Source organism: Blennius ocellaris (genome assembly GCF_963422515.1).
Source record: "Blennius ocellaris genome assembly, chromosome: 4".
In the NCBI taxonomy this organism is placed as follows: domain Eukaryota; kingdom Metazoa; phylum Chordata; class Actinopteri; order Blenniiformes; family Blenniidae; genus Blennius; species Blennius ocellaris.
Genome location: NC_137653.1, coordinates 26901861 through 26917237, shown reverse-complemented (window position 1 = coordinate 26917237; position 15377 = coordinate 26901861). Strand labels below are relative to the sequence as shown.

The window sequence follows — 15377 nt, the reverse complement described above, 5'->3', positions numbered from 1 at the left end:
GATTAATGTATAAACTTGTACTAAATCAGTACAGAAACTGACATAATTTGTATTATATAAGTGTAGAAAGTGTAGAAACTGAAACTTGTTTGTGTATAAACTGATATAAGATGAGTGTTTTAACTGCATTAAGTCAGGTCCAGTCCAGGCTGTGGCCTGGTTCTGGCTCTCACTGCTTCTCACGGTTCTGGATATTTGATTGAAAAGTTTTCCTGAGAAGTTCAGCTGCTGGTCTTGTGTCCATGTTGTGGACCAGCTGGGTCTCTGGGACTTACGGTCTAGTGGGACTTCGATGGCCGCTGCTTCGTGCCACAGGAGCAGCAGCAATGACACGAGAGCCGGGGCCACGGGCCCGCCCTGCCCCGACATTTCTCCGCTTCCGATTGGCCGGCCTCGGCCCTCGCCTCTCCCCGATTGGCTGAACGCTTCTCCTGACGGCCGTTTCGAAGACCTGAGAGGAAGACGTGGAGACAGATGGTTGGGATGAAGACAGCGCAGTAGAGCGTACACTATACGTACAGTATAAACACTTCAGTGTGTGTGTGTGTGTGTGTGTGTGTGTGTGTGTGTGTGTGTGTGTGTGTGTGTGTGTGTGTGTGTGTGTGTGTGTGTGTGTGGCCTACATTCACAGCTGAGGCCTGATGTGGCTCCCCAGAGGAAGCAGCCTAGAAACAAAGCCAAGGAGAAGCTCCGAGGCTCTAATAACTGACACTCCTCCACTCTGTCACAGACCATCTGTGCTATTGTCTGTATTTACATTGCAGAAGTTTCCTTTTGGAATTCATGGGACGGCTTTTAGACTCTTCATGTCCTCATCCCGGCCAGATGCAGTCTGCTCCAGCTGCCAGAGCTCAAGAGCCAGTAGACATGGACGTTCGTCTCTCTCTGTTTGCCCTGAGATGAAATCCTCGCCCTGTTTCATGCTCCAAACCCCCACGAGGTTCTTCCTTCCAGATTCACCAGGTCTCTTCGTTCTGGCTTCACTTCAGTAACAGTGACTCTCCTCTGTTGTTCTGAGGCCACTGAAGACCTCCTGTCCATTGTAAGCAACGGAGGTGACAGGAAATGACACTTTAATGCGATGATGGATGGATGCTGTTCAGTGGTAACCTCGACATGACAGCAGAACCAGGACCACCTGGCCATGGTTAAGCCCCGCCCCCCCACGCCGCCATCCCCCACCAGGATCACTCCCTCCCTCTGCTTCAATCATCCCATCAAAGCTGTGACTGCAGGACTCCTCTCAGTTTGCGTTTGAGGCACAGCCAAGCCAACGTCAGTCAAACAGGCAGAGTGGGTCCAAATCTCACTTTTTACTTGAGTAGCTTTGTTTCTCGTCTTGATCAATCTACAGAGACACACGTTTGCCACGCCACGATGCAAATGGAACGTTTTTGTTTTGGCCTTTTTCGGTGATTTACGTGGTATCGTCGGTCTCTTTACATTATTGGTGTTAAAATCACCGGCTGGCTTCATGGCAGAGGGACACAACAGCTTTTTAGCCTGAGGGCGCGAGTCACATTTCACCCAAAACCTGCTAACACCTACTATTACACACACACACACACACACACACACACACACACACACACACACACACACACACACACACACACACACACACACACACACACACACACACACACACACACACACACACACACAGAGACTATGCATAAACCATCTGGTGGTATGTCGGTCCAACACCACTGGACTAAATAGCTAATCTCCCCCCGGGGAGGTGAAACCCTGGCATTGGTTGACTGGAGGTGCCAATCACACACACACACACACACACACACACACACACACACACACACACACACACACACAGTGGGAGAGCGTGCACGGATGCAGATGTGCAAGGAGATACACGGTTACACATGGATGAAGACACACCCTGACGCACCCTCTCTCCTCACAGTACACACACACACACACGCACGCACGCACGCACACACGCACGCACGCACGCACGCACACACACACGCACGCACACACACACACACACACACACACACACACACAGAAGAAGGAATCCTCTCTGAATTGTAGATCTGCTCCCAGCAGAAAAGTCCCAGTGAAAGAAATGAAGATAAAGTGTAAAAAGGGGGCAGCAGAGAGTTGAAGCTCTGAAGTAGGTCAGTGTGTCTCTCCACCTCTCCACACCGAGCTCTGGAAATGATGCACAAAGTGATGCACATAGTACTACACGCACACACGCTGTGCGTCTGTTTTGTAATTACAGATTCATGTGCATATTGCTATGTATTTTCTTTTCTACAGTAACCAATAGGAAACCCCACCGCGACCCTTCATGGAGCACAACAGCTTGTAAATTATAAATTGTATCCATTATTAATATTGTCTACATGGTTTTGTCACATAATGTTACAACATGAAGAAATGCAGCAGATCTAGATGGTGCAGCAGTATAGAGAGGTGTAGGACTGGAAGCTATGAGCCTCTGTGATTCGTCAGGTGAACACCTGAAGGACTGAACCAGAGACTCTCAGAGCAGCGTTTGAAACCTGGACCACCAAGTGAACGTTCTGTCTGTTGCTGTAGCTCATCCTGCCGCATTCTGGGACTGTAACAGAAACCAATCAGCAGAAAAGTGAACTCCCAATGAAAAGTCAGCGCTGGGGCTTCAGAAACTGAAAGAACAGAGCAGAATCTAGGTCGTCTATAAAGATCTGTTCAGTGCCGATAATGAGCTCCAGCAAGCAGAACGCACTGATCGTATCTATCATCTCCTCCAGCCATCAAGCAAACTGTAACCTGACCACATGTTACAAATCTCTGAAGACATTTCTATGGCAAGTATAATCAAAATAGCCTATTTAATGCTTCTTTCTATTGGATGGCTTCATATATATATTTAATCCCTCCCCAAAAAAGATCTTCCAACTGCAGCTTTAAACCCTGGAAGGATTATTCCCAAAGACTGATTATTTTTCCCTCGTGAGAAAAGAGGAAGTCTAAAGTCCTATTTACTGTAATACAATGCTACATTCATTGAGAAACGTGGTAGAAATGATCAGAATCCTTTAAATGATCAGAGCACAATGAAGAGAAATGGAGACAAGCAGTCACTTTTTAAAATATGGTGCATAAAAATGTTCAGCACTGCAGGTTTCTAGGTGTAATGCAGACTGTGCTCGCTGTCCAGGCTTACTGAAGCTGGTAGTTAGAGTTAAAGTTTATCCCCTCACCAGTCATCCCAAGCCATTTGTTCCAGATCAACCGCAGGCGATTTTTTTTTTTCATATAAACTTAGAAAATATATGACGCTCAGTATCCAGATCAAATGAAGCATCTGTGCAATGTGACTTTCCCTCTCAAAGAGAAGCTGCTTCACTTTAAGTAGAATTTAAATTCATTTTATTGGAAGTGTTTCTTCTGGTTCAATCGGTTACGTGATGAAAAGAACGAGTTCTCTCCTCTGGACGATGAAAATAATCCAGCAGACCCACCCTGGGTGTTCATAGAAGGTATGAAAGAGTCTCTGGGGTCATTTATGGCTCTCCGGAAATAGAAAGCACAACTAGAATCGTCTCGTAAAAAAGGCCAGAGCAAAATAAAAGCCACTATAAAGTTCAAGGTGAGCTTGTAACTGAGAACTGTTACATAAACTGATGAAGACATGAGGCCGGTTGTCGGGGACGTTCCAGGGATGTTGGGAAGACGTGAGCTCCAGACAACAGGCAGGTCAAGGCCGTCTGATTGACGGCTCTCAGTAGAAGCTCCACCCTGACCCGGGACACACAGACGGCCTGGTGGAGGTCTGAAGCTGCCTCAAGGTGGATTTCCTACACCCTCAACCTGACGCTGCTTTTTATGAGGAGCTGCTGGATCTGACTGCTACACCTGCTCAAAGCTCCTGACGACGTTAGAGTACAAACTGACACTGGCAGTGATGGAGCAGTGATGGGGGTGTGATGGAGCAGTGATGGAGCAGTGATGGGATTGTGATGGAGCAGTGATGGAGCAGTGATGGGGGTGTGATGGAGCAGTGATGGGGGTGTGATGGAGCAGTGATGGAGCAGTGATGGAGCAGTGATGGAGCACTGACGGGATTGTGATGGAGCAGTGATGGAGCAGTGATGGGGGTGTGATGGAGCAGTGATGGAGCAGTGATTGGGGTGTGATGGAGTAGTGATGGAGCAGGGATGGGATTGTGATGGAGCAGTGATGGGGGTGTGATGGGGGTGTGATGGAGCAGTGATGGAGCAGTGATGGGGGTGTGATGGGATTGTGATGGAGCAGTGATGGAGCAGTGATGGGGTGTGATGGAGTAGTGATGGAGCAGTGATGGGATTGTGATGGAGCAGTGATAGGATTGTGGTGGAGCAGGAATTGGGCAATGATGGGGCTGTGATGAGGCTATGGTGGGGTGGTGATGGAGCAGTGATGGAGGTGTGATGGAGCAGGGATGGGATTGTGATGGAGCAGTGATGGAGGTGTGATGGAGTAGTGATAGGATTGTGGTGGAGCAGGAATTGGGCAATGATGGGGCTGTGATGAGGCTATGGTGGGGTGGTGATGGAGCAGTGATGGAGCAGCTCTCAGGTGGCAGCAGCTGGGGGTGACGGAGGGTCAGTCTAGCTAGTCTAGTCAGTTTAGCTCAGTGGGCGAAGCGACAAACATCTGTGGCCACGGAGCTGCTGGTCTTCCTCAGCTGGATCCTGCAACTGAGCTCTTCTCTAGGCTCCTTTACAGTTCCAGCTGACCTACATGCACACACACACACACACACACACACACACACACACACACACACACACACACACACACACACACATACACACACACACACACACATACACACACACACACACACACACACACACACGCACACACAAGGTGACAGCACACAAACCCAAACAACCAGGTCAGAGTCGCCTCAGTCATTCCTCAAGCTCAACACACACGATCCAGACACACACACACACACACACACACACACACACACACACACACACACACACACACACACACACACACACACACACACACACACACACACACACACTTCACTGGCACAGCCATCACATTCCATGAAAAGATCACATTTCATGTGGTTGCTCTGGTCCGTGGGTCCGTGGAGCAGACTGGCCTGTTGCAGACAGTTTCTAAAAGGACCATGTTAATTATCATAATGTGTGTCGGAGGGCAGTGTTTAGTGACCTTCCGCCAGATTTGCCAGAAGCGTGTGCAACACGGTAACTCATGGCACAGAGCCATGAACATTCTAACCTACTTCTGGAATCGTGGGGGGGATTAGCATAAATTTACAAAAAATGCGGCTGTTAAGAAAGCTGGGCAGAGAAGACTACAGCGCTCCTCCAGTCACTTAAGATTTCCGGGGGGGTGTTGGGGGGGGGGGGGGGGGGTTCCATGTCACTGTAATTCAGTCAGTTCTTGGAGTTAAATCTTTGAGTAAATTACATGTCTCGGCCTTGTCGGGCCAGAAGTACCATGAATAAATTAATCATTTGACCCACCCGCACACACACACACACACACACACACACACACACACACACACACACACACACACACACACACACACACACACACACACACACACACACACACACGCACAGGCACACGAGGCTCGTATGATTAACATGGCAAGGGTAATCATATATTAGGCCATTTCTTCTGGGTTGTATTAAATTCAGGGTTTAAGACGTTATGACAGATAAACCACGTCGTGCCTCTCGGCTTGTAACGTTGAATTGGGCCCCAAAGAATCTGCTCTTATTAGTAAATCACATCAAGCAGACACTGCAGTACAAAAGGAACGAGTGCAGTTCAGACCATGGCGTGGCTGCAGAGGACAGGAGAGGACAGGAGAGGACAGGAGAGGACAGGAGAGGACAGGAGAGGAGAAGAGAGGACAGGAGAGGACAGGAGAGGACAGGTCCTCCTATGGCTGACGCTGGTATCCGTTCCCCTCAAGACCTGATCTGCTGAATCAGAACAGCAGCAGACTTTGTATTCTAACACACACAATCAAGAGGAAGCTGATTTACTAAGGAGTTTGTCAAACGTGCAAAATAAAACACACAATTGATTACATACACATTCACATTCATTGTTCTGGAAAATACTGAGGGGAGTTGATCCAAATAGCTTCATTTACAAAGATTAATGTGATTTAAAGCGGAGGTGTTGCTGATTACGTCTGTTTTCAGTGGACTTTTAAATCAGCCGTCAGCAGAGACTCTCCTGCTGCTACTGCTACTGCTGCTGCTGCTGCTACTGCTACTGCTAATGCTACTGCTTCTGCTAATGCTACTGCTGCTGCTGCTGCTGCTGCTGCTGCTGCTACTGTTACTGCTACTGCTGCTGCTACTGCTGCTACTGCTGCTGCTACTGCTACTGCTACTACTGCTGCTGCTACTGCTGTTACTGCTACTGCTGCTGCTACTGCTGCTACTGCTGCTGCTGCTACTGCTACTGCTACTACTGCTGCTGCTACTGCTGCTACTGCTGCTGCTGCTGCTACTGCTACTGCTGCTACTGCTGCTGCTACTACTACTGCTACTGCTGCTGCTGCTACTGTTACTGCTACTGCTACTGCTACTGCTGCTGCTGCTGCAACTGCTACTGCTACTGCTGCTGCTGTTACTGCTACTGCTACTGCTACTGCTACTGCTGCTACTGCTGCTGCTGTTACTGCTACTGCTGCTGCTACTGCTGCTGCTGCTGCTATTGCTACTGCTACTACTATTACTACTGCTACTGCTACTGCTACTACTATTACTGCTGCTAATGCTACTGCTACTGCTACTGGCTCTGTGGGAGCTCAGCAAGTCATAGCAAATCACAGCAATTTCTTCCTCGCAAATAATTCAGATGAATTTCTCGTAACACTGATGAGTTGGACACGTCCAACTCTGTGGTATCATTTAATTCGGTCCCTGTGAAGACGCAGAGCTTAATTTACGATGTCCATGCTGAAGAAATAATGCATGTCAATCACTCATGATAGTATGATTATCATTATTATTATTATTATTATATGCAAAACGTCATGTCCAGACCAAATGCTGATGCTGGGAGTGAAATCTATTTGCATGCAGCTCATCACATATTACAGTAAACCAGATCTGGGATCAGTCAGAACAGTATTGTGACCTTTTCCAGGGTGAATATGATGATGTCTGATATTAAACAACAACACAGCAACATTTAATCAGCCTGTTCCTCCACAGACACATTTCTATTTGGTCCCTCAACACTTACTTCCTGTTCTGGGGGTGTGGAGGTCTGCAGGTGTGGATCCGACACTCATCACAGCAAGATTTGTGGCGTCAATATCCAGATTAAAACATCAATATTTTCTCAGTTATATAAGTTATTAATTTCTCTTATTGCAATGTTTTTGGAATTTAAAGTGTTTTCAGGTTTACACATTTTGACAAGCTTTAAGACTTGAAAGCACAAAATGATCTGTTAGCTTTATGAATACTGCATTTTGATTTTGATCATAATATCTATATAGAACTAATATCTGGCTGTGATTTCCACTTTGTAACTGTGATATCTCAAACTGAAGTGTTGTTTCTTTTCGCAGTGATTTTTGATGCTCATCATGAAACACTTTTTAATCGACACGGTCACGTTCTAGACTGAGAAGACAGAAAAAGACAATTTCACAGCCAAAATAAACCATGTAAAGTCATGTTTCTGACTATAAAGCACCCAGACACTGTTTGAATCATTTAATACAATCCAATAAAGCATCAATAAAGTATGAAATGAAAATTCTGTCTTGGTTTGTCTTCAGTGAATCTTATTTCTGATACACTGTGAGTTTCTAATAATAATAATAAATAAATGTATTAATGGGAAATTCAGTCAAACCATCATATCAACAATATTCACTGAAAAAAACCCTAAATGTCAACATTATTCACACGGACAGTGAAGAACTGTACTTGTCTCTCTGTGGCAGGGGCTGCGCTGGAGGCAATAAGACATTAACTGCCCCCTCAGCTGTCGCTCTGACCTCTACACCCCCACCCCCCCCGCACCCCCACCGAAAACAGCAACATCACCTCTTCTGTTCTGCAAAGATCCTCAAAAAAACCTCCACCCATCACACACAATCACTATCAGCACCACAGCACACACACACACACACACACACACAGTGGCGGTGGACATTCAAAGACGTTATTCCAGCAGCCTGGGAATCAAACCTGAAACCTTCTGACTGAGAGGCACCTCGCTCTACAACCTGAGCTAAAGGCTCCTATTCCCATCGGGAGACCCAGCAGAAAATTGGTTCTTCCAACTGAGCAGCGCAGAAACCAGCACATGGGACCGTCTTCTGGAATGGACTGAACCCATTAGATCCACACAGTGAGTGGGCGTTAACTGTAACACAATGGTCTCCAAACACAAGTGGACTGTGAGACGACTTACGATGACTGATGTGGTCACTTGGTGTGTGTGTGTGTCTCCACTGTGTCGTCTCAACCAGCAGACCTGCACACAAACACAGAAAACAAAGGAATAACAGTTTAATCATTGGTTTGAGCAGAGAGCTTCACGTGCCCAGGAAAATCAATGTGGAGTAAAAAAATCAGCCACTTCGGCATCTGGATCACAGTCACACAAGGTCACACACACAGTCACACACACAGTCACACACACAGTCACACACACAGTCACACACGCAGTCACACACACACAGTCACACACACAGTCACACACACAGTCACACACCGGGCGGAGCAGGAGGATAAATAAGTCTGAAGAGAAAACATGAAAGTCAAATGTTCTGACTGCTCATTAGGCCAGAGCACAAGAGGAAGAGACAGAGTGCAGCAGACAACACACACACACACACACACACACACACACACACGCCCGGGGACTGTCTGCAGCAGCGTCGGGTTGTTTCTCGGAGTGTGTGTTTGTGTTCAAAGAGCTCGTCTGTGCGCTGCCCTCGGGATCACAGGATGCTCTTTCCGTCTTTCTTTTTGTCCTCCTTCACACTCTCACATGTAACACACACAGACACACACCAGCGCCGAGTCTGCCTGCAGCATCCTGCAGCAGCCTCAGTGGGACTAGGAGAAACATGCACACACACACACACACACACACACACACACACACACACACACACACACACACACACACACACACACACACACACACACACACAGTGGGAGCTGTACTGAAGCCTCCTACGCATTCACACTCAAGATGACTACAGGTGGATTTCCAGCACACACACCACAGTACGTGGGCTGAGAAGGTTGTGTGTGTATTTATTTATTGGTTTGTATGTATGTATGTACGTATGTATGTATGTATGTATGTATGTATGTATGTATTTTAGCAACTTTTCGCACAAGCTACTCACCCGAATTACATAAAATTATCATGGATGATTTGTCATCATCCAAGGACCAATCGATTAGATGTTTTGCACGCTAACAGCTGACCGATTCTAAATAAATCCCCAAAAACTGTGGAAAAATGTTTTTCCCACTCAAAGCAGATGAGAGAGCCCCCTCGCTGAGGAGGTCAAAGGAGATCAGCGTCTGTTGCCATGGAGATGCTCCCTGCTCAGGGTTTCACACAGTGATGTCGCAACCTGACCTACGTCGTTAGCATTGGTATAAGCTAAAGGCTGCTAGCGATGGTTCCCTCACTGGTCGGTGTTTGTCTGAAGCTGTCCGGCACCAGCAGCATGAAGCATGTTGGTCCAGTTGGTGGTGACGATACAATATGTCCTCATAGGGAAATGTGTTTTTTTGCCGGGTTTAACGAGTTTAAACTTCAGCATTTTGTACAAACAAGTAGCTCGTTCGTCAAACATTTCACACTAGGATTACAGCCAGACTGTTGTACGTGAAGGTGAAGTGGTCCATCTCAAACTGCAGTCAAACTATCAACTCACTAGCAATTAATATTGCATTTATATAACTCATCAATTTGTTATTGAGGTGTATGAAGAAACACTACAACCATAGCGGCAGATGTTGATTTGAGCCACGTTCCTTCAGGAGAAACTGTTTCCACCTCAGGCGAACTTGGCTGAATCAGCTGGTTATTTTCAATTCAAAAAAGGGAATTTATGATTTCAGGGAGTTGAGAAAAAGAAAAGGTAACACAGGCGGACGGAATGAGGAGCTGGACTGACGAAGAAGAGAAATCTGTATCGGATGTTATCTATCTCAATGAAACAGATGGAACACGACCAGAGAGCGTTTCGGTGTCATACAGTCTCTTTTAGTTACAACACACGGTAACAACAACAACAACAATCAAACGACCCCAGCATACATGAAGAGGAGTCTTACACTTAATGTGCTGCTGCTTGGAGAATCATGGGAACTTTCATACAGCCGCTCAATATTTCATGAGATCAGACAAGATGAGCTTTGGTTTCACGGTTCACGCTGCAGGTCGTCCACATTGTGGATCTGGGTTTACGGTTTAAGTCTCTGCTCCTTCTGTCAGATCGTCCTGGAGTCAAACTGAGACTTCCTCCGCCTGCCGACGGCACGTATTGAACATCTGACGGCCTTTAACTGGGTTAAGTGCATGGCCAAAGGGCAGAGGCAGAGTGTGTCCTACATGAGCAGCATGAGAGGAACACTTCAGTGTGTGTGATGCTGCAAACACACACTGATACACTACAAACACACACTGATACACTACAAACACACACTGATACACTACAAACACACACTGATAGACTACAAACACACACTGATACACCATGAACACACACTGATACACCACGAACACACACTGATACACTACAAACACACACTGATACACTACAAACACACACTGTTACACTACAAACACACACTGATACACCACGAACACACACTGATACACTAAAAACACACACTGATACACTACAAACACACACTTATACACTGCAAATACACACTGATACACTATAAACACACACTGATACACTGCAAACACACACTGATACACTATAAACACACACTGATACACTGCAAACACACACTGATACACTATAAACACACACTGATACACTGCAAATACACACTGATACACTATAAACACACACTGATACACTGCAAACACACACTGATACACTATAAACACACTGATACACTGCAAACACACACTGATACACTACAAACACACACTGATACACTACAAACACACACTGATACACCACAAACACACACTGATACACTACAAACACACACTGATAGACTACAAACACACACTGATACACCACAAACACACAAGGATACACTACAAACACACAAGGATACACCACGAACACACACTGATACACCACGAACACACAAGGATACACTACAAACACACAAGGATACACTACAAACACACTGATACACCACAAACACACAAAGATACACCACAAACACACACTGATACACTACAAACACACAAGGATACACCACAAACACACACTGATACACTACAAACACACAAGGATACACCACAAACACACACTGATACACTACAAACACACAAGGATACACCACAAAAACACAAGGATACACTCCCCAAGTGTGGACTCACTGCCAGCAGGTACTTGGCAATGACAAGCTTGATTCCACATTTGGCAGGTTTGTTGGAGACTGATACACTATAAACACACTTATACACTATAAACACACACTGATACACTATAAACACACACTGATACACTACAAACACACTGATACACTATAAACACACTGATACACTATAAACACACACTGATACACCATAAACACACACTGATACACCATAAACACACACTGATACACTATAAACACACACTGATACACTATAAACACACTGATACACTATAAACACACACTGATACACTATAAACACACTGATACACTATAAACACACACTGATACACCATAAACACACACTGATACACCATAAACACACACTGATACACTATAAACACACACTGATACACTATAAACACACACTGATACACTATAAACACACTGATACACTATAAACACACTGATACACTATAAACACACACTGACACTATAAACACACACTGATACACCATAAACACACACTGATACACCATAAACACACACTGATACACCATAAACACACACTGATACACCATAAACACACACTGATACACTATAAACACACACTGATACACTATAAACACACTGATACACTATAAACACACTGATACACTATAAACACACACTGATACACTATAAACACACACTGATACACTATAAACACACACTGATACACTATAAACACACACTGATACACTATAAACACACACAGTCTAAACATATTTTCATCACAGTCTCATATGTAGTGGTTTTACTGAGTCCAGGTATCATTAGCACGTGATAAGATAATCGTTTTGAGGATCCGTCCGTCCACCTCGTCAGATACTTATTGTTCCTCTGAGCCAACATGCTCCTCCTTCCTCTCCTCCTCCTCTCCTCCTCCTCTCCTCCTCCTCCTCCTCCTCATCACATGAGGACGGCTCAGCATGTGTAGAAACGATCCACTCTGCACGTCCTTATTCAGCCTTGAAATTCACATGCAACACGGTGGAGTCTGTGGTCAATCTGTGTGTTTTAATAACCAGAAGCAGATCAAACACCTTCTCAGTTTGCTGGCATAGAAAACATGCAGATCGCTGCAGCAGGTGGAAGCTGTTGAACCACTTTACTTTTTTGTTTGGTTGGTTTGAGTGTCGAATTTGTTCCCTCTTATGGTGTGTTTTGGTGCTTTTAGCAGGTCGATCAGCTCCGACTGTTTACACTGAACACTAATCAGCTTAATTTCCATGACAGCCACAGTTTGGTCAGCAGAGACGCTCTGCTCCTTTAACCTCTATTTCTGCACAGCACTCATCCCTTTGTTTCCCTGCTGTGGAAACTGCATCTCACTGTGCTTCTTACAGTTCACGTGTCCTGTCAGGACAATCTGAAGACAAGACAATCGTCGTCACTTCAGACACACAAGAATCTGGTCCAAGAAGGGAAAGAGCCCCATTATTTGAAAGTACAAATCCAAAAGCACAAAGACACATTCAACCTAAATGCTTATTTCTTTACACACATTCTGTAGGATCACAATGCAGAAGCATTGGGGGTTTTGGGGATTTCTGGTTTCAGTTTGTGAGGTTTTCTTCAAGCATTGGTTTCAAATAGTGAGCAGATTAAACTGTTGGAGAAAAGAACTTGAAACTAAAAATTATTCATTATTTGTTATCCATTAATTATTTTTGCAGACAAACTACCAAACCTCTTTTTAAAAACACATTCTAAAAGGTTTGGATCATTCTTAAAACAAAACAATGTCATTCTTATTAAGTCAAAAAGAGAACACAAAAATTCGGAATGCAACCGTATTTTGAATCATCTGGTATGATGGTTCTTGTCCTTGTGATTAAATGGAGTTTTATCCGTCTTGTGTTCGGTGTTCGCACCGTGGAGCCACCTGGAGGTGTGAAGTGAATGAAGACACGAGTGATGCTGTCAATTCAAACACACACAGAGTGCTCTCAACAGCCTCATGGGACAAGACGTGTGTTGTGTGTGTGTGTGTGTGTGTGTGTGTGTGTGTGTGTGTGTGTGTGTGTGTGTGTGGGGGGGGTGGTGGTGGTGGTGTGGGGGGGGGCACTTTGATGTCCAGTCTATCACTTGTTATTCCCCACTGATCTATAAGGTCTGGCACTCACCAATTCTCTAATGAATGTCCCAGAGGTGTGTGTGCGTGAGTGCGCGCGTGCGTGTATTACCCCCCCCCCCCCCAACCCCCGACACATCCTGCTCGTCACCCTGCGGCCGGCCTCTGAACCAGGTCCATTACTGCACCACACACACACCGAGCAGGATGAGAGGTCACGGCAATAAATGGCTTCTCCAAACAGAAGGAGGTCGAAGGTCACATGGTAAGGAGGCTTGGGGGGGTGGGGGGAGGAGGAGGGGAGTTATATCTATATGACAATCACGTCATTTCTCCTTATGCACCATGTTTAAAGGGCCGAACAGCCATGCCGTGGGTGAGGCGGCCGAGAGGATGTGAGAGGCTGATTTCTCCGTGAGGCAACGTAGATCAATGTCAAAATGACATTATGGCCCAACTGCTTTCATAGAAAAAGAATCTATATCACCACGTAGGGCTTTAACGTGTAACTGACACACGTAGAAGTGTCCCAATAATTAGATGACACCATGTTTTGTGGGCCACTTCTGCGTCGCCGTACATAATGTATGTGTGAAATGAACTTTCCTCCCCTCGATCACGAGGCGGCGAGCTGCAGCGGTGTCGAGTTGCAGAGCCGGAGCTCGGTGCAAAGCCAGCGCAACCTCCAGGGAAGGTAAGATGGAGGGAACAAGGACGGAGGATGGATGGAGCGAGGTGGGGTGCGGGGTGAACGCGTGGTTGCCAGGCGATACGTGAGTGTGTGTGTGTGTGTGTGTGTGTGTGTGTGTGTGTGTGTGTGTGTGTGTGTGTGTGTGGATGTCATGCATGGCAGGAGCCGCCGCGGCTCGATGCTGCAGAATGACCTAGTTTTGATCGGAAAGCGGAGAAAGAGAGAGAGCCGCCCCGAACAAGAGCGAGGCAAGAGAGGGAAAGTGGGGACGCGACGGGAAGACAGGCGGGCCTCGCCGGTCTCGTTTCACGGAGGAGAGGAAGAAACAGAGCAATAAGAGAAGGCTGGGACGGACGGCGGGAAAGAAGAGGTGGCGAGGAAAGATTTCCCCGAGGGTCAGCGAGGGCGAGATGAAAAGACAGGCAGACACTAAAGTTATATACTGTCGTGTGTGTGTGTGTGTGTGTGTGTGTGTGTGTGTGTGTGTGTGTGTGTGTGTGTGTGTGTGTGTGTGTGTTTTCCTAGCCCTGAAGAGAAGCACCCTGCGGCTCCACACCAGATAAATCAATCCCAGAGTTCCTGGAGTGATGGCAGAAAAAGCACTTCCTGTGTCCGCACACGCCTTTATGAGGCTTCTTAATAAATGATGACTGCCACCTGCAGTGTGCACACACACACACACACACACACACACACACACACACACACACACACACACACACACACACACACACACACACACACACACACACACACACCTGGCATTGATTGCGTTACCACTGCTACCAAAATGCCAGGGCCATCTGATTTATCTCTGCGTGACGTTTGGTGCAAAAGCAGAAAAATAACCTCTAATGCACCTGAGAGTCTCCCTCTTATCACACTCTGCAGCCCACAGCCACTTCAGATGTTCAAACAGCCCTGCCGTCTCTCTGTGAACAGACGGCCGCTCACCGCCGTGCACTCGCTCGTGCACACACTCACTATTCACTGGTACTTTTACTGAGGAACCTACAGTCACAAT

General features: G+C 46.2%; 1 protein-coding gene across 5 annotated transcripts in view; it reads right to left on the bottom strand.

The window, feature by feature from the left end:
* The window catches only part of nfasca (neurofascin homolog (chicken) a), a 77473-nt gene that overhangs the window by 44832 nt on the left and 17264 nt on the right, over positions 1–15377 (bottom strand). For all 5 annotated transcript variants that reach the window (XM_080495859.1, XM_080495861.1, XM_080495862.1 and 2 more), the window contains exons 2-3: positions 8443–8505; positions 276–451 (exon numbers count right to left, since the gene is read on the bottom strand). In XM_080495859.1, coding sequence (XP_080351985.1) covers positions 276–369 — 94 coding nt within the window. In that variant the 5' untranslated portion in view covers positions 370–451; positions 8443–8505. The remainder of the gene's footprint in view (positions 1–275; positions 452–8442; positions 8506–15377) is intronic.